Genomic DNA, 24147 nt, shown 5'->3' with positions numbered 1-24147 from the left:
AAAATACATCATGACTTACACATTTTAGATCCCGTTATATACTATACGAATATCAAGTGAATAATGTCCACTGAAGGGGCATGTTTCGGCATAGACCCAGGCTGTAAAAGAACGATCATTCCTCACGACGATGTCTTGCTCTCCTTTCAGCAATCCGTTCCGGCCGTGTCTTAAAGTTCTCCCCACAAGCTTGTGTACCAACCACGCTTATCCAATAAAGACTTTGTGACAAGACTTCCAACTACACCACTAAGACAGCCAACCCTTCACTGTTCGTTAGTAGTGTAGTAATGATTAATATAAATAGAGTAGATCATAGAGACTGGACTTTTTGCCTATTAATTTTAATATAGGAGTTGAAAGGTAAAAGTAGACGACCCCACGCCCCGCAGCCTCATGATTCGATGCGCTTTAGGTAAAAGAAGTCATGTTATGCACTTTAATTTCCGTTAGCTATAGGTACGCTTGCTACGCAAGCCACATTTGCTCACTCCAACACTCAATGCCAGCTAAAGAAAGGCTTGACATAAGGATATGAAAGATGTGATAACCTAACATAAATTAACAAAAATATCAAAAAGCTAGTAACCCACGGCGGGGATCGAACCCGCAGCCTCGAGATGTACAGAGGTAGTAGAAGTCTCGCGCGCTACCAATTGCGCTACGCGGGCAGTGTTACTCATGCTTGGATAAGCCAGGTTGTTCAAAAATGTTCTTATCGGTGTATAGATAGAATTGAAGGTCTGTCTCGGGAAGAACCTATAGTATGGCGGGTATAAGTCCCACTGGGTACGGCCATGAGCTTTCCCTGAACAGAATATGCCAGGGGAAAAAAAATCATCGCCTGTGCATATTTGCTGCAAAAGGGGCGATTTGCCCCCTCGCCTTGCATGTCATCTGCGTACGGCGTAGACAAATCATGATGGAAGCAGCTGACGAGGCCGAATGGCACAGGCCAGGCATGCAATGCAGCAGGCGTAGCGCATGATGAGAAGGAATGAATGCGCTAAAGCTAAAGCTCCAAGTGCCGGGTACTCTCTACTGCGGTTTTGTAGTGGCTCAATGCTGAGAGTCAGTACCTGTACCGACGACGTCAACCCCGCCGATGCAAGCTTCTCAGGGCCGCCTGGGGGGGAGGGGGGCGTCGATGATTGCGGGGCTGCTGTTTTCTGGTGTGCTTTTAACAGCTCACATGCTCTCGTTTCCACATGTTCAACCGATGCTTTGATTCATGAATTACGAGAATCGAACATCTTCAATCTGCTTCTCCGGGTGCTAGCTTGGGAAGCCTGCCTCTGTCTCTTCCAGCCAGACTTTGCTGGCTGTTCACATCTCGAGATTTGCATCCTGATAGAGGCTGCTTTATCACCTACATCACAGAGCGATGACATCAGGGTCAGATCCCCCACCAACGTCTACTACACCAGGTCGACCCGCGTCGCCGATGGGGAAGCCTCTTCGCCATGAGTGACGACGAGGAGGGCGAGTACAACACCATCACACATACCGAGTCAGGTCGTGGGGTCAAATTGCTATTTTCCAAAAGCAAGGTCTATGTCCACCCGACACCTTCGGCCAAGGACAACATCCCGGGTTTCATCGCACTGCTACAACAGAAAGGGCCCCGTAATGAGCGGCCCACGTCGTCCAGCTCGAAAACGTCCACCACTGCCGCAACCGCCTCCTCCGACCTTCTTCTGGCTTGGATCCCTGAGACGTCTTTAGGAGAAGCTGCTAGCATTTATGTCAAGGTCGACTTGACCGACGACGAATCGCCGCCCAAACAAAGCTATCTTGTTCCACCCCCACCAACCGTCACGACACATCGTGGCTCTGTCGGCCATTATGCCTTCGCTGTTCCCGTCAGCGCTATTTACTCGCTTCTCGTACGGCCCCCAAGTCTTGGTTGGTGGTTCGGGTCGCTGGTGATCAATACGAAGGCGGGTGATTCGTTCCCTGCGCTCTTTTTCCACGACAGTGAATGCCAGTCCACGATTCTGCAGAAGAAGAAGCGAGCGCGCAACGACTTCGACCCCTTCGACAAGGATGGGCAGATGTTCTGGGGCGGCGACGAGGTGCTCAGGTGGCTCAAGCGTTATGTTAAGATCGAACGGAGCGGTGCTGAGCCCAACATCTACCTCGTGGAACCCACCAAAGAGGACAGCGAAGCCTTTGGCGGCAAACTGACTTCCAGCAGCCCTACCCAGGGCGGAAGCCGGGATAGCGCTCGGGGCGCCTCTCGGGCCGGACCCAGTAGGCAGAACGCTGATGGCCAGATGGATCCAATGATGAAGTTTGTGAAGGAAACAGGCTGGAATCTCATGGAAAAGTTCAGCAAGGTCACCACCTTTACCAGAAGAGCTGCCCAGGATGTTCTGGACAACCCAAACGTGCCTCCCCAAGTGCGCAGACTTATGAGAAACCCGGAGGTCCAGACGATACAAGATGAGTTCGACAGCGCAAGGATATATCTGGCGAGGTGGGCTATGGGTATTGCTGAGCAAAGCGAGCGAGATAGGACCCAGCGAATATGGACGGCTAGGGATGTGTTGGAGATGGAGGACACCGATGTTGGTGAATTCGAACTGCTTGAGGCGAGCTCCTTGTCGCTCGAGGAGCGGCGGAAACCTGTCACGCAGAAAGAATGGACTACCTATTTCGACCCGAGAACTGGTCGGCTCTCCGTCACCGTTGACGAGGTTAAGGAGCGGGTGTTCCACGGAGGATTGGATGCCGAAGATGGCGTCCGAAAGGAGGCATGGCTCTTCCTTCTCGGTGTTTATGACTGGTATAGCACGGCCGAGGAGCGAAGAGCACAGATGGCCTCTTTGCGAGATGAGTATGTGAAGCTCAAAGCATCCTGGTGGGATAGACTAGTCGACCTAGGAGGCGAAGGCGAGGAAGGTGAATGGTGGAGGGAGCAAAGAAGCCGTATTGGTAAGCCATACTCGTCATATAACCTGTTTACTTGGGATTTCCGCTGACAGAATAACAGAAAAGGATGTTCATCGAACTGACCGCACGGTGCCTATCTTTGCCGGTGAAGATATCCCGCATCCAGATCCAGATTCGCCTTTTGCCGAGGTCGGCACGAATGTGCACTTGGAGCAGATGAAGGACATGCTCTTGACCTACAACGAGTATAACAAGGAGCTCGGTTACGTCCAGGGCATGTCCGACCTCCTTGCTCCTATATACGCCGTTATGCAAGACGATGCCATTGCTTTCTGGGGCTTCCAGCATTTCATGGACCGCATGGAGCGAAATTTCCTCCGTGACCAGTCAGGAATGCGGAACCAGCTTATGACTTTAGATCATCTTGTCCAGTTCATGGACCCGAAACTTTATCTCCACCTCCAAAAGGCCGACAGTACAAACTTCTTCTTCTTCTTCCGGATGCTTCTCGTGTGGTATAAGCGCGAGTTTAAGTGGATGGACGTACTGCATCTTTGGGAAGTCCTATGGACCGATTATATGAGCAGCAACTTCCACCTATTCATTGCTTTGGCTATACTGGAGAAGCATCGCGATGTTATCATGACTCATCTTCTGCACTTTGATGAGGTTTTGAAATATGGTAAGTTTGCTATATGTAGCCCCTGTTCAAATACATAGAAAGGGATTAGTTTGCTAACCTGTGGATTTCACCTATCTAGTAAACGAGCTCTCCAACACAATCGATCTGGACTCGACGCTCATCCGTGCCGAGGCCCTGTTCAAACGCTTCCATAGACTCGTCGAGGCTATCGATAAGAAGCAGAATTTCCCGAAGCCAAGGGTACAGCGAAATTCCTCGACGTCATCTTCGGCGGCCACGCCCGCGTCGGCACCCCCCGACTAGTCCGCCGCCGCCGCCGTCCTCGAACGCGGCACAGAAGTCACCCAGCAACGCGGGCAAGGTCAAGGAAGAGGAGCAGAGAAAGGTCATCAGCCCCGAGCTCCGCAAGCTCCTCAGCAAGGATATCGAGGTCCTGCCCAGGAAGGTGGTGCAGAAGAAAGGGGATGGCTTCACGGCGGCCGAGCCTCGGAAATAGGGACCGTCACTCAGCTGGGCCGAAGTGGTAAAATCCTCACGTGGAATGTAAGGATAGGTAGGATCAAACAGAGCCAGAGGGAAATTCGGGGCTTCTATTACGGAACAATATATTTCAGGTTACGGGAAGGTGGTCATGATAGCACATTGCTTTTGGACTGGGTAGGTAAATTACATAGGGGTGCTTGGCGTACAGGGTAGTTACTTTAGGCCACATGATCACCCAAATTATCATTTAAGAAGTGTGTTCAATAATCTTTTGTCTTCATTTCCTCATTATTTGAGGGACTATATCCGCCAGACTTTTATGTCTGGGGAAGAGGGAGATGGTTCGACGTCTATATACACTCGGCAGCTACTCATTTGTGCGCCTGCCTTGCGAGTGGAACCAAATCCTCGAGATGCTCCTCTTGTCTATGCCGCCGAGAAACAATTCCGCCCAAAACATGGTTCCCTCCCGTGGCATCTAACGGCACATGGGAAAGGAGGGGTATGCTGCATTGTGTAGAAGTCATCATCACCTTAAAAAGGCAACTCCATGTCTACAACTCATCGTGGCCCTCGTGGTCTTCGCCTGACTTCTCGGCGTGGTGATCGCTTGACTTCTCGGGTCCCGGAGCAGGAGAGGAAGAGGGCGGCGAGGCCACGTCGCCCAAGTCAGGCATGGCCATGATCTTGACGACCAGGCTGGTCCAGCCGGTGAAGTGCTGGGTGCGCTGGCCCTTGCCCGTCTCTGGGTTGTACTGCTCCCACGCGAAGCCGGTCTCTTCCCAGCTCTGGTACACCGTCTCCACCAAGTTCTTGCGTAGCCGCGTGTACAGGTCCGCCGCCTTTGACTGGTACGGGCCATTTTGCAGAGCAACATGCTACGGGGGGAAGGGGTAGTTAGCAACCAACTTTGAGGTCAACGGGAGGAATTCGCGTGAGATCGACTTACTTGCAGCTGCACGACCGCGAGGTAGTTGAGGGGCATCCAAACAGGACTTCGCCAATAGTTCTCCTCGGTTCCGTACAGGGGCGAGCTCTTGCTCAAGCTGCGGATGCCGTGGGGGCTGAACAGTTCCTCCTCGTTGCCAAGAAGATCGAGAGTCTTGCCTAGGTGAGGGTCGTCGGGCTTCAACAGACCGACCAGGAAGGGGAACAGCGAGATGTAACCCTTGTGGCAGACAAGCTGATGGTCTTCAAAGTCATCGATAGTAGCATCGCAGAAGCATCCCTCCTTCTCGGACCAATGGAGGTCCACAAGATTGTGCTGGATGTTGTCGAGGACCGTGTCGTAGTCCTTCGCATCATCGACCTCCCCAATGGCCTTTGCAACCATGGAGAGGGTCTTGGCCATCAAGCCAACCCATGACATCAAATCGACGTGAAGCTCGCCCGGGTGGGGTGGCTGTGGTCGCGGATAATCGTCGAGGCCGCTGGTCAAGACGTGGGAAACGGTTCGTCCGCGCCATCGATAGGCCTCTCGGCTAGAGTGAGCTTCCCGGTCATAGGAACGAATATCACCATACTGTGTCTTCTTGAACCAGTAGAACTGGCGGCGCAAGAGAGGGTACAGTTCTTGCAGATACTTGAGACCAAGAGAAAGAGAAGAGTTCTCAATATGGGCGCTCTCCAATTTGATGCCTTGAGTTGCCAGAGTCTCCTTCTTCGCACCCTGGGTCCCGTTCGCTTCCTTCTGCAGCTTATGCAGGAACTTTTCTACAATGAAGAACAGAGTAGGAGGGTTGGCATAGTGGGGGTATTGGACCTGGAAAGCCTCTGGAACCTTGCTTCGAGCCTCGGTGCCAAGAATCTGTTCCCGGGCGATCCAGCCGTCGTCATCCATCAAATCGTACCAGCTTTTCACGATCTCCAGAGCGAGATCCATATCCCAGTCCGCAATAGGGAGAAGATGGAAGCCTTCATCCCATAAGAAGCCGCGCGGGAAGAAGGGACGGGACGGGATGCTCGTGAACAGTTCGTAGGGGCCTTCCAGCCGCTCCTGCTTCCTGGCTCTGGCTGCCTCGGTCTCTTCCCCAAAGCCCTCATTCTCCTCTTCATACTCGGGAGAATAGGAACGATCGACTAAGTGCTGGCCATGGAAGTATCCGATGCCACCAGCCAGGTTTGATAGCATGCTGCTTCCGAGTTTTCGGTATTTTTCGTCCTTGAAGGGAGCCTGAAGCGTGAAGACTTCTGAGAACTTCTCGTTGAAGGATTCGGTGGTCGACTTGATCTCGCGCGTAAGATCCTCACTGGTGACATCCTTTCCGGCTGAAGCGCTCGAGAACAAGATGTCGAATTCAAAGGGACCCTCGAAAGTTTTCTGGATCATCTGCACGTTGCCTTCGGCAGGATCGTGGTCAACCTGATAGACCTGCCAAGGGGGTGGGGCATTTTCGGCGCCGAATCTCTCGACAATCATATCGACGGTCTTCTTGAGCTGTGTGAATACCAGTGCTTTCCCTTGCCAGGCATGTTCCTCGGGTACAGTCATGGAATTGACCAATGTCTTGTCCCCACCCCTCTCTGCTGAGAGGGGATGGTTGCTGGTAGGGTGGTTTCCAGTTCCTTTGGTCACAACGAGCTTGTAGTCGCCCAGGCCGGGCGAAGACCCCTTGAGGGTAACGTCGCCGCTGAAACCAGTATTCTCATTTTCACCCGAAACCTCGAGAGTTTGACCCAAGCCTTCGGTGTTAGCATAGAAAATAATTGTAGTCTCTAGATCTTCAGGGGCGTCTTCGCGGGGTTCACCCTTAACACGAACGGCCCAGCTTCCGCCATGGGCGCCACCTGGTATCTTGACTAAGCTCGTGGTCAAGTCGATCTTATTCCCGGCATCGTGGATTGTCTGGACGCCACCTTTCCGGGTATCGTATTCGTCCCAGCCGTAACCGGCCATGCCTTCGTTCTGCTCGCAGGTCCAGCGGAAATCTAGTAGAGGAACAGTTGGTCAGCATATAGAGTACTCCTGGCACATCAACGCGCCTGTTGTCACGTACTGTTCTGAACATCCTGGAAATTATCGACCTTGGCCCACATAAGACCAGCCATCAAGCTCTTGGGAATGCGCGGGCGGAGGCCAAAGTACAGGTTGGGTCGGTAGGGCCCCCATAGCAGGCTCTGGTTGTTGAGGCGAGTGACCTCGGAGTTGAGAATGGATTCGTCTCCATCTTGGGCGTGGGCGAAGCCGGTGCAGCCTATGCCGAGTAGGAGGCAGAGAAAGAAGGACAGCAGCGTTGCCGTCAGTTGGTTATGCGACGCCATGGCACAATGAACAAGAGGTCATTGGCGTCGCTACGAAATCGTGGGTGTAGAGGGCGACTAGGTCGAAGACTTGGCAATCTTTTGATTTCTGGTCTTCCTGCTTTCGCCCAGCAATTGTGAGGTTCAGTTCTGGTGGTGGTGGTGGTGGAGGAACCGAGCTCACAAAAGACACGACAGCATTGTAGCTTGCACAGCTATAGTATTCTGGACCCTGTATCTGAAACTGACGTCGATTGGTAGCAGCTCCAGTGCTTGTACCTGAATTTGGCGGTGCACAGCTGTCCTTTAGCGTCATTGTTCAGGGCCAAGCGCGGGGCATCGTCCCCTTCGTCTGTCTGATAGCGATAACGGCCGCTACACGTCCATAGCTGAGAGATGTGTGCGCGGTAGGGTGATGCGTTTCTGGGCCTTTGCAGCCGGCGTATGGAAGAAGCTATCCATCAGGGACATGTCATCAGCTATGATATTCAGCCTTATACTCTGTTAGAGGCTTCATCTATTCTCGAGTAGTGTGGGTGGGCATGGTATGGTGCCTTGTACTAACAGGTAATTAGTAGACACGCGAGATCGACCATGGAAAAGCTAGGTTACAAGTAATGTACACTCTGCTTGCTGTCTTGCAATTATCCTATGACTATCAATGTAAGATGGCTATTGGGTATCATTCCGATCTGTCTCTCCGCCTCCCCTCCACCTAATGGTGTCCTGGACTAAGCGGTCTGTTGAATCCACCAATTCTGTTCATGTACTGGCGATACTCCGTCTTCTCTCTCCTCCTCACGGCCCCAGCGTTGTTCCCTTTCACGTGAGTCCCCTTGGTGGTGCCAAATCCACCGAAGCCCATCATGGCAGTCATGTCCATGTCGGCCTCGACATCCACATCGTCCTCGTCCTCCTGCTCCTGACCATCCTCCATGGCCGTATCGTTTTCGTGTTGCGGCGTATGCCGCCTTTCTTCACTGACTTTTTCGACATCTCTGCTTTGGCTGGCCCGTGAACTCTCCTCTCCCTTGCCGACTCGAAACGACAGGGGTGTGTTGCCACTTTCTGGTTGCTGCTGCTTGGGACGCGTCGGCAGGTCCGCGTTGCGTTCCGAAGGGTTGGTCCGGCAGGGCGGGCTAGCCTCGCGCCTATTCCCTTCTCTGCTGGGGAGGGCAGTATCTTCGTCGCGGTATCTCGATCTGGGCTCGTCTCGGGCATCCCTCCGACGTCTATCGTAGTCTCTGTCGCGATCGCGCCCGCCGTACCCTCGGTCATGCCCTCGGTCGCCACGCTGCTGGTATTGACGGCTGTCCCTGCCATGGTCGCGGTCTCTGTCCCGGCGGTCTCGCGAGCGGTCGCGCCGTTCTCTCCGAGGCGAGGCGGAGCGGGTTCTGTGGCGGTCGTCTCTCCCAGCGCGTCTGTCCTGGTGGCGATCGTGGTCCGGGTCGCCCCTACGATTGTCCCGTGGTCCATCTCTGCGTCCACCGTAGCCTCCACGGCCACGGCCCCGTCTAGGGTTATCCGCCATGGTACTGGAAGATCAGGATGGTAGCGACCGACGCGGCGTAGGTTTTAGTAGACGCTAAAAGTTTCAATCGGGGTCGGGACGGCGCGGGTTTGTTATAAAGATTAATAAGATGAAGAATTGGCAGGCAGGCTTTCTTGGTGTTGTCGACGCTTCGAGAATTTGGCGACAAGGAAGTTAGCTGGCTGGCAGGGATCTCTGCAATCAGGTCGGGTTGTGGGGAAACGGTTAAGTTGTGGGGCAGGTCCAGGCTGAGGCCTCTGGCACTCCCATTAAACCCCCAGACAATACAGTACAGTACATACTTACAAAAATGGGCAACATTACTTCGGTCAACAGCTGAACGAGTACTTGATAGCAGTTTCATGTAGCTATATTATTAGAATAACCCGCTACTCTTCATATTGGATCACAGCTAAAGCAGTCATTGCCCAGCATAAACCCCGAGAGCCTCCCTTAAACGTAGGTACTTGTATACCTATCATAATGCACCATGATTACTGAGAGACCGGGAAACCTAATCTATGTATTACCTTCCATGGTTTTCGTTAGAGACTTTGTTACCAGCGCCCTGGAATAGATATTTTCCAAGGGCCCTTGATTAACCGCTGTGAGACATCCGTTGCGTATTAACCCTAACCCAGCTCAGCTGTACCGAGTGACATGAACCTCCCCCACCAATGCACCATCCCTACATCTATGTAGTGCATCTTGAATCCTACATGTATTCTGACTCTGGCTCTGTAAACGTTAGCGACGGCCAGGTACGGCTGTATCTCTCATGTGTTTAACTCGACACTAAAGGAAGAGAGGCTTAGTGGATCACCACAGGGATTCTACTTAAGCTTACCTAGTATTTGGGCTCTATGCAAACCAACTGATGAAATTCGTTGATTTGCCACATGACACCGCCACTAACTAAAGCGCCGATGCGAATCCACCGGTCTTACGGCTCAGGGAATACATTCGCAACTCAAAGCTGCAACTCCTTGGATAATGACGAAATAGCCCTGTTGGCCTTCTAGGCGAAAGAGAGAGATACCGTCATGTGCCGCCCTCGGATCCTGTTCCTGACGCCTACGACTCTTTCAGTAACAACATCGTCTCGTTACTGACCGTGCTCCTGGCCGCGGATGTCGACGTCTTATCCATTGATGCGCCGGAACTGGCCCCGGAGTCCCCCGGCTTCCACGATGCGCTGAGACAAAAGCTCCGGCACTACCACGCCGTCGTCTGCGGGCCAGGGCCGGGATCGCCAACCTCGCCAGCCGATGTGGGGCTCATGAAGTACATCTGGGAGCTCGAGGACCAGCACCTGCTCCCGGTGCTGGGCATCTGTCTCGGCTTCCAGAGTCTCGTCTTCCACTGCGGGGCCGGCATCGGGAAACTGTCGACGGGACTGCATGGCATGATCCGCGTCATCGACCACTGGCCTCGCGCGAGTGGCGACGCCGCCCAAGGTAACATATTCACGGCGTGCCCCCTTTCCAGGCTACCCTGTACCACAGCCTGTGCGCCGATGTCGGACAAGATTCCATGTCTGACACAGCCTGGGCCATGGTGAGATGGACCCCGTCGGCGACACTTCCCTATGTTGTTCCACTGGCGTGGGTGGACGAACAACGTCCTGGCTTCGTGGAGCGAATCCTCATGGGGATGAGACATGCGACGAAACCGTTCTGGGGCTTGCAGTACCACCCCGAATCAATTTGTTCCGAACCGGCAGGGCACCAAGTCATCAAGAACTGGTTCAGCGAGGCAATGAGATGGAGCGCGGCAAGGGGCAGAACGGTGGAGCCCAGCCTCTCTTTGTCTGAGTCTGGTTCTACGAAGCCTAGCTTGTTGTCCGGTCCGGTACTAGACCCTCGGGGCTGGGAAGACCATAAGAGATGGCTACCTTCTCTCGACGGGTCGTCCAAGTACAGCTATCAGGCGATATCCCTGCCGCCGCACATCGAAGCCCCCGACATTGTGGAAACCCTACAACACAATAGGCAGGAACACATCATCCTGGACTCGGCCAGTGCCCATGCCAAGCGTATCGGTTTAGATGTGCGAGGGCGTTATAGCATCATTGCATTGGATGTCGATGAAGCCCTGCGGTTTGAGTATCATGTCGGGGACAACGCTGTCACGACTCGTGTACCTTCGCAAGGGGATGCAGCCCGCCAGAGCTTGAATCTCGGCACAAGCTCCTCCGTCTGGCACGTTCTAGCCGAGTTTCTTGAGACTCGTAGAGTTGCCATGGGGAGTGACGACTCACCGTTTGTCGGAGGCTTCATGGGTTTTGCGACGTATGAACTGGGTCTGGAGTGCATCGACGTGGACATTGCTGAGAAGAGGCAACACAGCAGACCCGACTTGAGCTTTTCGTGGATAACCAAGAGCATCGTCATTGACCATCTGGAAGGAACATTACGCATTCAGAGCCTGGACCCGTCACTCGTCGAGGCGACCGCATGGATAGAACAAATTAGGAATACTCTGGAAAGTTCGACTCTTTGGACTGATGGATTGAGACTCAATACCGATAAGATCAAGGACATTGACAACCTGACGCCTCCTATCACACCGATAGTAGTTCCACCGGCCCCGAGTATTGTCGCGCCAGAACCCCACGTTTATGACTCGAAGGTACGCCAGTGCCAGGACTTCATCGCGGCCGGCGACTCGTACGAGCTCTGCCTGACCGACCAGACGACCATCAAGCGCACCAAAAGCCCCCAGGAAGCAACAACGGCCGGCTTGCCGACGATGGCCAATAGTTGGGCACCTCCCAGCGCCACCAAGGTCCCGAGCTCGTGGCAGCTGTACCGCTCGCTCCGCTCCAGGCAACCGGCTCCCTTCGGGTCCTACCTCCGCCTCGGCGGCGCCACCTTGATCAGCAGCTCGCCGGAGCGCTTCCTCGAGTACACGGCCGACGGGCTGTGCTCCATGCGGCCCATGAAGGGCACCGTCCGGAAATCCGAGGCCGTCTCCACGCTGACGCAGGCGGAGCAGATCCTGCACGTGCCCAAGGAAGAGGCCGAGAACCTCATGATCGTCGACCTCGTGCGCCACGACCTGCACAGCGTCTGCGGGCCCGGCCGCGTCACCGTGCCCCAGCTGCTCAAAGTCGAGGAGTACGCGAGCGTGTTCCAGATGATCAGCGTCGTCGAGGGCCAGCTTCCTGCGACGACGAACTCCTCCCCGTCAATAAGAACGCCGGCACCACTTCCACGACCACTACTGCTACGTCACCAAGGCGGCATCAGCATTACACAGGCCTGGACGTCCTGGCCGCCAGCCTCCCGCCGGGCTCCATGACGGGCGCCCCCAAGAAGCGCAGCTGCGAGATCCTGCAGGGCATCGAGGGGGCCCACTACCACCACGGGGAGCGCAGTCTGTACTCGGGCGTCGTGGGCTACATGGACGCCGCGGGCCGGGGCGACTGGAGCGTGACGATCCGCAGCCTGTTCCGCTGGGACGACGAGACGGTGCCGAGCCCGCGCGACGGCGGGTCCGAGACCGAGGTGTGGCGCATCGGCGCCGGCGGCGCCGTGACCGCGCTCAGCACGCCCGAGGGCGAGACGGAGGAGATGCTTGTCAAGCTCAAGGGCCCGCTGGGGATATTCAGTGACCAGCAGTAGCAGCAACCTCGCTCCTATTAGAAGCACAAGGACTACTTCATCCATTTATTTATTTATTCCTGGGCGACATTTCCTCGGGGCGGTTTCCGAAGGTTTGGTCCGTGGTCCGGTTCATCTAGACGCATTATGATACTCAACGTATCGGGGGTATGGCGTTATTTCAACACATTGGGCATTACGCTATTTGCTTATGGCCTTTTCTTTTTCCAACACGGCTCGGTATACACTGATGGATCTGGATATGGCGGCGCATTTTCAGATGACGATGATAAAGACTCAACGTAGATCAGGATACCCTAAAAGAACATCAGGCATCATTTCGACATCATTTGAACGGTGCCACTTCGAGCTGTAATACAATTGACGGTGGCCAAATGGTTATCATACAGATCCATGCCACATAAAACGTACCGGAAAGACAATGCTTCAAGAATGAGTCTAGTCATTGTATACAACGAAGAAAAGAGCAACTCAAATACTATTGTATCCCACTCGCATTGTGGGGAAAGGAGGCAGGTCTCACGAATTGTCCACACCCCTGAAATGAGCCATTACTCCCTAGCCACAACCATCTCCAGTCTTGTCTCATACGTATTTGCGCAACTAAAAGGGGGAAAGAAAGATAGGTCAGTATACCGGGACCATACGAAACAACCACAGGTGCTAGGGTGGTACTTACATCAAGGGTTAAGGTTCGCGAGCTGTTCACTTCCTGGTCACGATAGACGCCGACCAAGCTCTCGCTGTCCTGGAACAGACCCGTCTTGAGACTGATGACGATGAACTGCATGCCGGGGCCGGCGTGGGTCCGGATGTAGTTCTTGATCTTCTCGACGTTGGCATTGTCCAGGGCCGCGTCCACCTCGTCGAGGACGAAGAAGGGACTCGGCTGGTAGCTGTGGATGGCGAACAAGAGGGCCAAGGCGGCCATGGTCTTCTCGCCACCAGACAGGTGCTCCATGTCGCGGAAGCGCTTGAGCGGCGGCATGGCATGGTACTTGATGCCCGAGAGATATGGGGCGTCGTTATCCTCCTCCATATCAAGGTAGGCCTGGCCACCCAGCGGGTACGCGTCCGAGCGCGTCAGGTCCTTGTACACTTGGGAGATTTGCTCCGAAATGTGTTTGAAGGCCTTGTTGAACAGCTCGTAACGCTTGGCTTTGACTGCGTCGAATGCATCTTTAGCGACCTTGTGTGCCGCCTTGGACGCTTCCCATTCCTGCTCTATAGATTTGAGACGGGTCTCGACGGCCTCTAATCGCTCCATGGCACGCATGTTGGGATTGAGCTTTTCCAACTCGGACGTCAGAGAAGAAATCTTTTCTTGCAATTTTTCTTCTATGCTCGCATCGTCGGGCTGTGAGAGTTAGTATTGGGCTCAAAAGGGGAAGAATTGGGAAGGCATCTCGACTTACATCTCGGAGCTCTTCATCAAGGCTGTCGAAGTCGATCTCAATGCCATAATCGTTCATGGCTTCTTCCATGGTCTCATCGGCTTCGTCCACATCCATAGCATCCTCGTCATCCCCACGCATGACGTTGGCTGTGTTAGGCAAGCTATCCAGGCTGCCCTCAGCAAGCGGGATATTGATCTGCTCTAGCCTACAGCGTTTCAGCAACGTATTTTTGCTTTCGCTGTTGGTCTGAACGTCACGCTCAAGATCGTTGATGGCTTTTTGTCTGCTTTCGATGTCCTTGCTCCGCTTCTGGACTTCTGATTTGGCGTCGTTCACCTTTTCTGTCCGCTTGGTCAATTCTGCTCTTCGAGTTTCAAGCTCCTCCTGCAACGCTTCGAGGGTATCTTTATCAGTGCCCATAGACTCCTCGATTTCCGCCTTCTCGGCTTCGTAGGTCTTGATGTCATTCTGAATCCGCTTGAGCCTATCTTGCATCTGCTGGACTCGTCTTTCTGTGTCGGCGTGTTTGGACTTCTCCCAATTAAGGCTGCTGTTCAGCCGCGACTTCTGGACCTCAAACTTGTTGCGTTTCTCCTCAGCCTCTTGCTCCAAACTGCCCTGTTGAGCTTGGTACGCACGAATATCGCTATAACCAAGTCTCTGGCAGAAGTCTGCGAAGATCTTGTCTTCAACTTGGGCAATCGCAGATTCGAACTTCTCAACCGACGCCCGCGTCTTCTGAAGCTTGTTGTTCTCTTCCTTGTACTTGGGCTGCCACTCCTTAAGTTGACGCTTGCCGTTATCTAGTTCTTTCTTCTTGCTGCTCAGGTTCTGCTCGTAGGCCTGTAGTTCTCGCCGGGCAGAAGTAAGATGCTGCTCGAGGCTCGAGAGCTCGTACTGCAGATTCTCTTCAGCGGTGCCACGACGATCAGTCTTCGGTAGTTTTTCGATTTCCTCCTTGTACTTGTCGGCCATCTTGTATAGGTTCTGAACATCATGGTCCTCGAAGCGTCGCTTGCCCTTAGAATAATCAACACGGCCACCTGTCATGTTGCCGGACTTGTGAACAACAGCACCCTGGAGCGTTACAGCTTTCACGTGGATTTTTCGAGTATAGCATATCTCGCTTGCAACATTCAGGTCGTCGCAAACGACCGAGTCGCCACAGGCATGAGACATGGCACGCTCGAGTGAAGAATCGAAGTCGATGGTGTCGATCGTCAAGCGCGAACCGGGGTGACCCTTGACTGCAGGATTGATGGTGCGAACCTTGACATTGTCCAGCGGTATGAAGGTCAGTGGGAAGAAACGTTTGCTCTTGAGATACTGTACACATTCGCGGCCAGTCTCCGTCGTATCGACAATGACAGAGTCGAAGTGCATTCCGAGGGCCGTGATGACAGCCTCGTCGTATTTCTTCTGCTTCGGTTTGCACAAATCGCCAACGCGACCCTTGACGCCTGGGTACAAACGTTTGAGCTCAGTGACCATCTCCTTCATCTTGGCCTCCTTGTGGTTTTGGCGTATACCAGCGTTGGCTTCGTCAATCTTCTTGAGCACATCCTGTAGCTTTTCGTCAAGCTCCGTTCTTCGCTGGTTTGTTCTCACTCGTTCGGACTGGATCGCGTTGAACTCCTTTTTCTTGGCGTCAATATCCGTCGACAGTTGCTTCACCAAAGCCTGTGTGGCATCTCGACGCTCCTTGATCGCGACAACATCGGTTTCAAGCTTCTCCACGCCAGCTTGATAGGTGTCAACCTTGCCCTTGAGACTGTTCACTGTAACCTCGTCTGTTTTCAGTTGGCGCGTTAGGTTCTCCAGCTTAGCTTGGTTGTCAGAAGACTTAGCCATGGCCTGCGCGCGTAGGGTGTTGTATTCTTTGCGGTCCGCGTCACTCAAAGCCTGGCCTTGGTGCTCCATCGTCTCCTTCCACTGATCTTCATACTGCTTTTGGGCTTTCTGAGCAATGCCAAGGTCTTTCTCGATCCTGGCGATGGCAGCAGCCTGTTCCTCGCGTTCCTTGGTGACCGTCTCGACCCGCTTACGGAGCTTGTCCGACTCTTGCTGAGTTTGCTGGATTTTGGCATCGATGGGAACAAGGCTCGCTTCTTTCTCCTCTAGATCCCTCTCATGTTTCTTGATCTGACGCTCCACCTTGTGTACTTCTTTAGCTGCTTCCACCTGGCCCCTACGCGCAGTCTCGAGTTTCTTTTCGAAGGCCTCGACGTTCCGGCGGAACTCCTTCAGATTCTCTTGATGCTCCTGGATTTTGGCACTGGATTCATCCATAACGCGCTGGAACCGATATAGCTTCCATAAGATGTGCGTCACAATGGCAGCATTCCGTTCTTCGGTTTTGCTTTGGAAATTGTCGGCCTCCTTTTTCTGCTCCTGGTACTGCTTGAGTTCCGAGTTGATGCCACGGCGGCGCTGGAGGTGGAAGTTGGACTCCTCGCCAGTCTTCTCGGCATTGGCTTGCAACTCTTCGTATTCGGCTTTGTAGTCTAGACTGCCTGATATTTGCTCGATGAGGCGCGTGAGATCCTGGGGAGACTGGCCGGCGATAGCCTCGACATCTCCCTGAAAGACGAGAAAGTTGCGCGCCTTGATCAAGATGTTCTCGGACTCCAAGGAGTCGTTGTATTGTTGGGCAGTAACGACGCGATCGTTGATCCGGTACTCGCTGGAACCCGAGCCTGTAATGGAGCGCTTCCATCGTTGTTCATCGCCAGCATCGTCCTCGTACACGGCCATGACCCAGGCCGTCTTCGGATCGCCGCGACCAGGCCGCTGCGAGTCTTGCGAGTCTCCATTTGCATCTCCGTTCGTGTGACCGTTGGTAACGAGAGCATCGGCGGAACCGTCATCGTTGATCTTGGATGTTTTGAGCACGCGGCCGCGGTAGACCAAATCTTTGAGATGAGAGGAGCGTAGATGCGAAGACTTTATACCCAAGACGAAGGATATAGCATCCATAGAATTGGATTTGCCTGATCCATTGGGGCCGATGATGGATGTGAAGTAGGAGTCGCCAAATAGTAGGATGTGGTGTCCTTTGTAAGACTTGAAGTCTAGTGTTCAAGTCAGCTTAACCGACAGCAACGGGAGGGATCATGATGGCGAGCGACGTACTGAAGAGCTCCAGGCGTATGAGCTTCCCCATCTTGAATGCACTCTGCCTGCGACACTGCTGCTGGTAGTCGACTTGGGAGGATGGTAAAGACGCGCGACGTTTTGCGACAACGCGCCTAAAGGTTTAAGGTGGGAGAGTTGGTTATGATCGCGGGCGTGCGGTAATCAAGGTCCTCCCGGTAAGGACATTTCAGGTCGCGAACAATGTCAATCAGAGGCGCAGGCAAGGGAAAATTCTAAACAGATGACACTGTAGATGGGAGTAATTGGGTAGTATTTTGGAGTTTCTGTCGCTTAGGCAGGTAGCGGTATCGCGAAGTAATGCTAGCAACAAGCTGCAGGTGCTTTGCCTGGACTTGCTCAGTAGCTCTCGGCCTGGGACAATTAATTGAGCCAGATGCATAAAAGTCGAATGCTTCTGCAGCACGCGGCGGGGGGCCTTCACGCGTGTGGAAGGTACCAATCTGACCTCGGACGCGTTGCCTGTCAATAGAGCTTTGTCACTTGCGAGGTTTCTGCCGGCCCGTCCATAAACGCCAGCTATCCACGGTCGAGTCCGTTTGATACGGAAGCAAGCCACCATTTCGGACCTTAATCCCAGCCGATGTACCAGTAAACTACATATCAGGAAACGAGATAAGAAAAGGAATAATGAGTATTACTTATATTAGCTACACCTGGCGATTTCTATAAATGGAAACATACTGGTTTCTCGGGGACCTGAACAAGGTTGGGTTCCTAATCATTCGGTTGTATATTCTCATCCTATGCCCGTACGGAGGGGATGCACGATACCAGACGTCGCTCGCCATGTCCCTGAGCGCCTCATTCAGCTTTCAGCTACAAAGAGATATACTCTCACTACTGGCCAGATAGCATCACGCTGGGCAAGGGACTTCCTAACCGGCAGCACCTTTCACTGAGAAAAGCACTCAGCCGAGTGCTGCCTGTCCTATGCTCCTCCCTTTCCGACCGTATCGGTCTTGTCATGGCCCTGGTCTGGCTTCTGGCTTACTCTACGATTCCCTTTCTCTACGAGTCCCTTTGAGTTGAGCGGCTTGCTGTATGATATCGACCCACGCGGCCGGGCGCCTCAGGCGCTCCTGAGCCACCTCCTCTGCATCGCACCCGAACCGCATCAGCAAATCCTCCCGCGTCCACTCCGCCGTGGCCATCAGCCCGACCGGCACTACCGCACCAGCCTCCTTTTCGTCGCCAGGTTCGAGTTTCACCGCCCTGCCCGCACCTGCCTCGCCCTCGGGAATGACGTAGCCCGCGGGGACGCTCAGGCTCGGCATCCCGCAGAAGTTGGCGAGCCAGACGTACTCCATGGATTGCAGGGTCTGGTTTCCGTCGCTGAGCCCTCGCTCAAGTTCACGTGGGGAACGGATGGGCCACCCCGCGCACGCCGTGGTCGGCGTCACAATCAGTAGGTCCTGGGACGGGTATTGCTCGCGCCAGAGCCAGGCGAGGTGGCGCATCAGGACCCCCCGTAGCTGCTGGGCGAGGACGTAGTCCCCCGCGCTTGTGGCGCGGCCTAGCGCGAGGAGGATCCGGTTCGCGGGGGAGACGATTCGGGGATCTGGGGGGAGGGCTACCGAGGTCCCTGAGAGGGTGGAGATGGCGTGTGCCGCTTGGCCTTCGGGCAGGAGGGGGATCGTTATGGGGACTGTGGTGTATCCCTTGGTCTGGACGAGGGCGTCAATGAGGCTTCGACAGAGGTCCTGCACGCCCGGGTCGGTGCGGTCAAACCAGGCCTGGGGCTGCCGAGCAGCACCTTCTTCGAGTTTATGGTATTATTGCTGTTGGGGAGCAGCATGTCGCACAACCTCGGCGCCGGTGGAAAAGGTGAGGCGGGATGTGGTCGTTGGATGATGACGGAGTAGACGGTTGCGAGGAACCCATGTCGGAGGCGATAGGCCCGTCGACCTCGCACGTGTTGTTGTGGTAGTGGCCCGGGAGGTAGGACAGGCGGCCATGACTCGGCTTCAGCCCAAACACGGAGCAGAAGGACGCAGGGATGCGGGTGCTTCCGCCACCGTCGGTCCCGAGCGCGATCAGGACCAGCCCTGTGGCGACGGCGTAGGCGGGCCCGGACGAACTCCCTCCTGTGTAGGAATTTCTGTTATACGGATTGCGCGGGGTCCCATAGGTGGTGTTGATGCCAGACGTATCTACGTCGTCACATTAGGCATTTCGATATGAACACATCAGGACTTGAACTTACCCATCCCGAATTCATGCATGTTTAGCTTTCCAACAACGATAGCTCCCGCTTCTTGAAGCTTCTGCACGCACCAGCTATTATATGTGTTGCCATCCTGGTCGCGCCCGGTGAGGTCGTACGTCGATCCGAGCTTCGTCGAGTACCCGTCGACATCACCGTCGACATCATACTGATCCTTGATTTCGACAGGGATCCCGTCCAAAGGACCGAGGGACCTTTGTCGTTGGTACCGAAATGTGGACGCTTCAGCGGCCTTGAGAACGAGGTTGACTTTGATGTCAACCCAAGCTGGCGAATGAACACTACCGCGACGGATCAAAGAGAAAAGGGCCTCGACGATAGCTAGTGGGGTTATATCTCCGAAAAGGTATGCTTTACGATACTGAGCGACAGCAGAATTTGCTAGAGCTGGTACGTCCTTTTCATCTACTTCACTGCCGATAGGTGCTGCTGTTGCTGTGTCGAGGCTCACCACATCACTTGGATATATCGTAGGGACAAATCGCGGTTCTGCATCGCTGATATGCATCCAGATACGGCGTAGCGCTCCAAAGCCTGCATTTTGCCAGACAATGTGCCTGATGAAGCCAACATACTCAACCCTAGAGCTTGTCAATCACCAAGGAATATGGATAGACGGGTATGAAAGCCTACAGGTATGCTGCGATGACCAGAAGAAAGCCATACGCACTTCATGTCTGACTCTATGTACTGTCAGTATCGTCTCACTGTATGTTCTACAGTTTTGTCTCTTTGTTTCATTATATCGCTCTCTCGCTGTTATTTATTTATATGAACTTGTTCCCTCTGAATGCGGCTGAGAGTAAAGTTCACCATGGGAGGACCATCTATGTTTAATGGTTTCTCTTCTAAATGAAGATAGGTGTATTTTTTGATAGTGATATGATCAGTAAAGGACAAACATAGAAGTTTATTATTCATATGTCTATATGTCATATCTCACATATCATATATGATCTGACTAATGATATCAGCATACTTCTATATGACTGCTATTTATTGCTATCACTTCTAACATCATCTTCTTGATAATCTTTATATGATATTCTTGATCCTGATCATTAATGAATTGTTCTCTACATCTACTTGTTGACTTCTCATAATAGTCACATACTGATTCTCACATATGTACAGACCAACAAATTACTTTTGGTCATCTCAATTATATATAGCTTCATGACGTCTTCATCATGCTCTTGATATGCGGACGATATACAGCTGGCAGGCACAGTGCTTCAACATCCAGATGCCTCTTAACATATAAACAGTTCTCTATCTATTCTCGTATATGTATGTGGTACTATCACATTCATATCGGCAATGACAATAAGCCTGAATATATATGGTCTGAAGATCTGGCAAGTCGTGATATTATCAACAACTATCTGATGAAGGTATTTGGCAGAAAAAATCGCTGGCCACAATCATCGATCGCCACAAGTCGCCACAACGATGAAGTGGTAGAGTGGATAGTGATGGACGGGAACAACAGCCTGCATGTTCTCTCCTCCTCCTGATCTCCAATGAAGAATGAAAAGAAGCTTATCAGCTCCTTCTGACGCCAAACGAGAACCCAACTCTCCCTATTATGTGGGTTGGCAAAGTAGAGTGGATATCTGATTGATGTGGCGGATGACGAAGATCCAACATGGTATTAAAAGCGACTCAGTCAGACAGCATTTCTTTTTCTTCTCGATGGCGCAAAAACTTAAACATATTTTCTTACAAGAGAAGGCTGGAAAAGGATCAATATAGCAACCTAGATATAGATGCACTTGAAGTTAGGTAATATTTCGTATTGAAAAAGTATCCGGCAAAATGCTATCCTTATACCGAATACCTGTGTTATTACATAAATAGAATAGAAGTGATATTCAAAGTGCAGATCTACACATGCTCCACTATGGGGAAGCCAAGAGTGTCGTCGTGGGCGGCCTGGGAAGTGAAGGAGTACTTACACAAGGCAACCTGGTAGTACATGCACACATGGATGGAGGCATCAATAGGGTGGCTCACTCTAGACCTCTAGTTGTGCAGCAGCTGCAGGGTCAGACGTCACTCTTTCTGGAGCACAACACAGGGGCCGTGAATTGTCTGGACCACAGGCCAGGTTTTCCTCAGTTCCTGCTCAGGTCCCAACATTCGATCTCATGCAACTGGCTTGCTATCGTCATCTGAGGGCTCGGAAAAGAATAAACAAATACCAGTGGTGGTCCTACATGTATTAGGTAACCTGTTTCCCAGCACAGACAGACAGATCATCCAAAGCTTCTTTTTACATACCTGACCTACCTAGCCACTTTAATAATAGCTGCATCCGTCCATACATCTACATATTTACATCATACATACCTGACATAAACTACTTAAGGGCATCAGACTGGCATTCTTACCCGCTCTTCTTTTTGTTTGCATCGAATCCGATTTATTCAAGACCTGGGCATTCTTGACGGGATAGCTGCTAATACTATTGCCCCTGCCTCGTCATTAACCCGATTATTTACCTTGTCTCTGCAGCCTGTGCGTAGCTGTAGGCGACTGTCACCTGTCCATTTTCCACAACGGTACCGGCCAATTATAAGCCACCATCACGACACGATCCTGAGCCGCAATCGTCTAGAGGACGGCAGCAAGGCCGCATTATTTAGCCAAACTTCGCCGAGTACAAAGGATAATCTGCCTCCACACCTCAACAACAACACTATCACTGCCGTACACTACTCAGTCGTCACACGTGTGCCGGCCTTGTTCTCCAACCAGGTCACAAGCTTCAGCACGCAACCACACTACTCGGCAAACTGACGCATACGCATACCAAGCATACTCAGACGCTTCCACAGCTACAGATATCCTGATAGCTGCAGTGTACGCTGCGTATCATTTGGGGTGCCTCCACTGCCTAGTGTCCCTCTTTGCCCTTAAAGCACCGGAGACCCCTCCAAGCGATCGTGAGTACCCCCGAAGTTCATTCCAGTCCTTCTGTTCAGATGCCTGGTTATGTCATTCGCCTTGGGATTGCCCCAAAGTAACAAAAGTAACACGCACATATGGCTGACGTACTTGTCCTCAGAGGAGCAAACGCTCTCCGTCGAGTCTCATTCCGCAACGACCTTGGGCGATCCCCCTTGCATACCATAGCAGAAATGGCCGACATGGGAAGCGTCCCCACGCCCATACCGGGCGCGAAATCAGATGCCGGCCTCACAGATGGCGATACAGCTGCAACATCCGATGGGGCTGGCACACCACCGCTCGATGCCTCTCTATCAGAACCTGCCGTGGGCAACACCCCGATCCTTGGGCCCCAGCAGAGCCCGCGCCTATCCAGGAATCCTTCTTTCTCGGGCAGTAGCTCTTATCAGGAGGACTGGGACGCTTTCCCTCCTTTAGACCGCCTTTTCGGTTCTCGACCTGCTGGACAACTTTGCTCTGCCGCAACAGCTCGAGAAAATACAAAGGGGCATTTCTGCTCAGAGAGAGAAGGTGCACAAGTCGCGCGCCGCGCTCAAGTCTAGAAGCCAGGGGGCCAAAGAACGCATGGTGGAAGAATGGCGACGCCGTGTGCCTTCAGCAAAGGAACAGCTCGACCGTTATCGCTCGCGAATGAAGAAAGAGCGTGGAGAAGCTCGGCAATCAATGGAACGATACCAAGGTCATCACTCTGCGCGAGAAAGTATCCTTCATCTGCGCCGTCATGAACATCTTCATCAGTGGGTATCTGATCGGCGGCTACCCCGAGTATTTCCACATCTGGTACACGGCACAACTGGCTTACTTTATGCCGATCCGTTACTTCACGTACCACCGTCGTGGCTATCATTACTTCCTCGCGGACCTCTGCTACTTCGTCAACCTCCTGCTCTTCTTCAGCATCTGGGTTTTTCCTTCCTCCAAACGTCTCTTCACCGCCGCTTATTGTCTCGCCTTCGGCAACAACGCTGTGGCTATTATACTGTGGCGCAACTCGCTTGTGTTTCACAGCTTCGACAAGGTTACGTCTCTCTTCATACATATCATGCCCTGTGCCACGCTTCACTGTATCGTACATCTCCTTCCACCGGAATTGCAACAAGCGAAATTCCCCGCTGTATGGGCTGTCAAAACGGCCCCGACCGGATCAGCAACCGCGTACGCGAACGTGATATCCATGCTGGCGTGGAGCACAGTCCCATACCTGCTCTGGCAGCTGGCGTACTACTTCCTCATCACGGTGCGCCGTCGCGAAAAGATCGCTGCTGGCCGCCCTACTTCTTACACTTGGCTCCGGAAATCCTACGCGAAGACGTGGATCGGTAAAATCGTCTTGGCATTGCCAGACGCTTTGCAGGAGCCGGCCTTCATGTTTGTCCAATACTGCTATGCCGTGCTGACGATGCTGCCTTGCTCGCTATGGTTCTACAGCCGCTGGGCTCGGGCACTTTCCTGGTTGTGGTCTTCTCGTGGAGCATTTACAACGGCTCGACCTTCTACATCGACGTGTTTGGCAAGCGGTTCCAGAAGGAGCTCGAGAGCATGAAGGCCGAGGTGCAGAAGTGGCAGACCAGCCCTGAGCTTATCTGCAGTCCTCCCCCCTCTTGACGCCCATGCCCGACGGCAAACCGGCGCCCCTCGACGCCGCAGCCGCCGCCTTTAGACAAAAGGGACCATGCTGCCAAGGACGGCACCGTTCGCGCTGTCGACCCTGCGACCGGCAAGTCGATGGATGTGGACGAGATTCCGATGCTGAACGATGAAAAGCCCCGATCAGCTGACGCGAACCGGGAATTCGATGTGACCTCGACCGCTATCGACACCGACTCGGGTGCCAGAGACGTCGCGAGAGAGCGAAAGTCCCATGTCGCAAGCACATAATAGCCTAGATGATGGGCTCATTAGTGAATTGGCATACACACTCTCCCTACTTCTATCACAAACTTGTGGCGTTGGCGTTGGCGTTGAGACATAGGGACTAT

At 53.2% G+C, this 24147-nt stretch overlaps 7 protein-coding genes across 7 annotated transcripts; 3 read left to right on the top strand and 4 right to left on the bottom strand.

The window, feature by feature from the left end:
• Positions 1–1463: 1463 nt before the first annotated feature.
• PG994_009111 (GTPase activating protein) lies at positions 1464–4034 on the top strand (the record flags this gene model as incomplete). Its single annotated transcript, XM_066860520.1, has 4 exons — positions 1464–2937; positions 2996–3577; positions 3657–3798; positions 3842–4034. 4 exons carry the CDS (start codon positions 1464–1466, stop codon positions 4032–4034), a joined length of 2391 nt encoding a protein of 796 aa, XP_066714109.1.
• Positions 4035–4575: 541 nt separating this feature from the next.
• PG994_009110 (glycoside hydrolase) lies at positions 4576–7282 on the bottom strand (the record flags this gene model as incomplete). Its single annotated transcript, XM_066860519.1, has 3 exons — positions 4576–4899; positions 4971–6949; positions 7018–7282. 3 exons carry the CDS (start codon positions 7280–7282, stop codon positions 4576–4578), a joined length of 2568 nt encoding a protein of 855 aa, XP_066714108.1.
• A 694-nt stretch (positions 7283–7976) lies between these two features.
• Positions 7977–8792, bottom strand: PG994_009109 (uncharacterized protein; the record flags this gene model as incomplete). Its single annotated transcript, XM_066860518.1, has 1 exon — positions 7977–8792. The coding sequence occupies one exon, from the start codon at positions 8790–8792 to the stop codon at positions 7977–7979; it is 816 nt and encodes a 271-aa protein (XP_066714107.1).
• Positions 8793–8809: 17 nt separating this feature from the next.
• On the top strand, positions 8810–12418 carry PG994_009108 (uncharacterized protein; the record flags this gene model as incomplete). The annotated part of the gene is made up of 4 exons (XM_066860517.1): positions 8810–8829; positions 9798–10249; positions 10321–11980; positions 12034–12418. 4 exons carry the CDS (start codon positions 8810–8812, stop codon positions 12416–12418), a joined length of 2517 nt encoding a protein of 838 aa, XP_066714106.1.
• Positions 12419–13003: 585 nt separating this feature from the next.
• Positions 13004–16978, bottom strand: PG994_009107 (uncharacterized protein; the record flags this gene model as incomplete). Its single annotated transcript, XM_066860516.1, has 4 exons — positions 13004–13021; positions 13098–13775; positions 13834–16886; positions 16948–16978. 4 exons carry the CDS (start codon positions 16976–16978, stop codon positions 13004–13006), a joined length of 3780 nt encoding a protein of 1259 aa, XP_066714105.1.
• Positions 16979–17963: 985 nt separating this feature from the next.
• Positions 17964–19775, bottom strand: PG994_009106 (uncharacterized protein; the record flags this gene model as incomplete). The annotated part of the gene is made up of 3 exons (XM_066860515.1): positions 17964–18724; positions 18777–19121; positions 19175–19775. Coding segments are annotated over 3 exons (1707 nt in total), but the record flags the coding sequence as incomplete, so codon positions are not given.
• A 2563-nt stretch (positions 19776–22338) lies between these two features.
• PG994_009105 (F-box protein) lies at positions 22339–24046 on the top strand (the record flags this gene model as incomplete). The annotated part of the gene is made up of 5 exons (XM_066860514.1): positions 22339–22473; positions 22586–22756; positions 22809–23558; positions 23597–23719; positions 23816–24046. The coding sequence occupies 5 exons, from the start codon at positions 22339–22341 to the stop codon at positions 24044–24046; spliced, it is 1410 nt and encodes a 469-aa protein (XP_066714103.1).
• Positions 24047–24147: the final 101 nt, after the last annotated feature.

Source organism: Apiospora phragmitis, assembly GCF_038363925.1.
Source record: "Apiospora phragmitis strain CBS 135458 chromosome Unknown utg000008l:1.0-3514335.0:1.0-3519231.0, whole genome shotgun sequence".
Taxonomy (NCBI): domain Eukaryota; kingdom Fungi; phylum Ascomycota; class Sordariomycetes; order Amphisphaeriales; family Apiosporaceae; genus Apiospora; species Apiospora phragmitis.
This window is presented reverse-complemented; position numbering and strand designations above follow the sequence as displayed.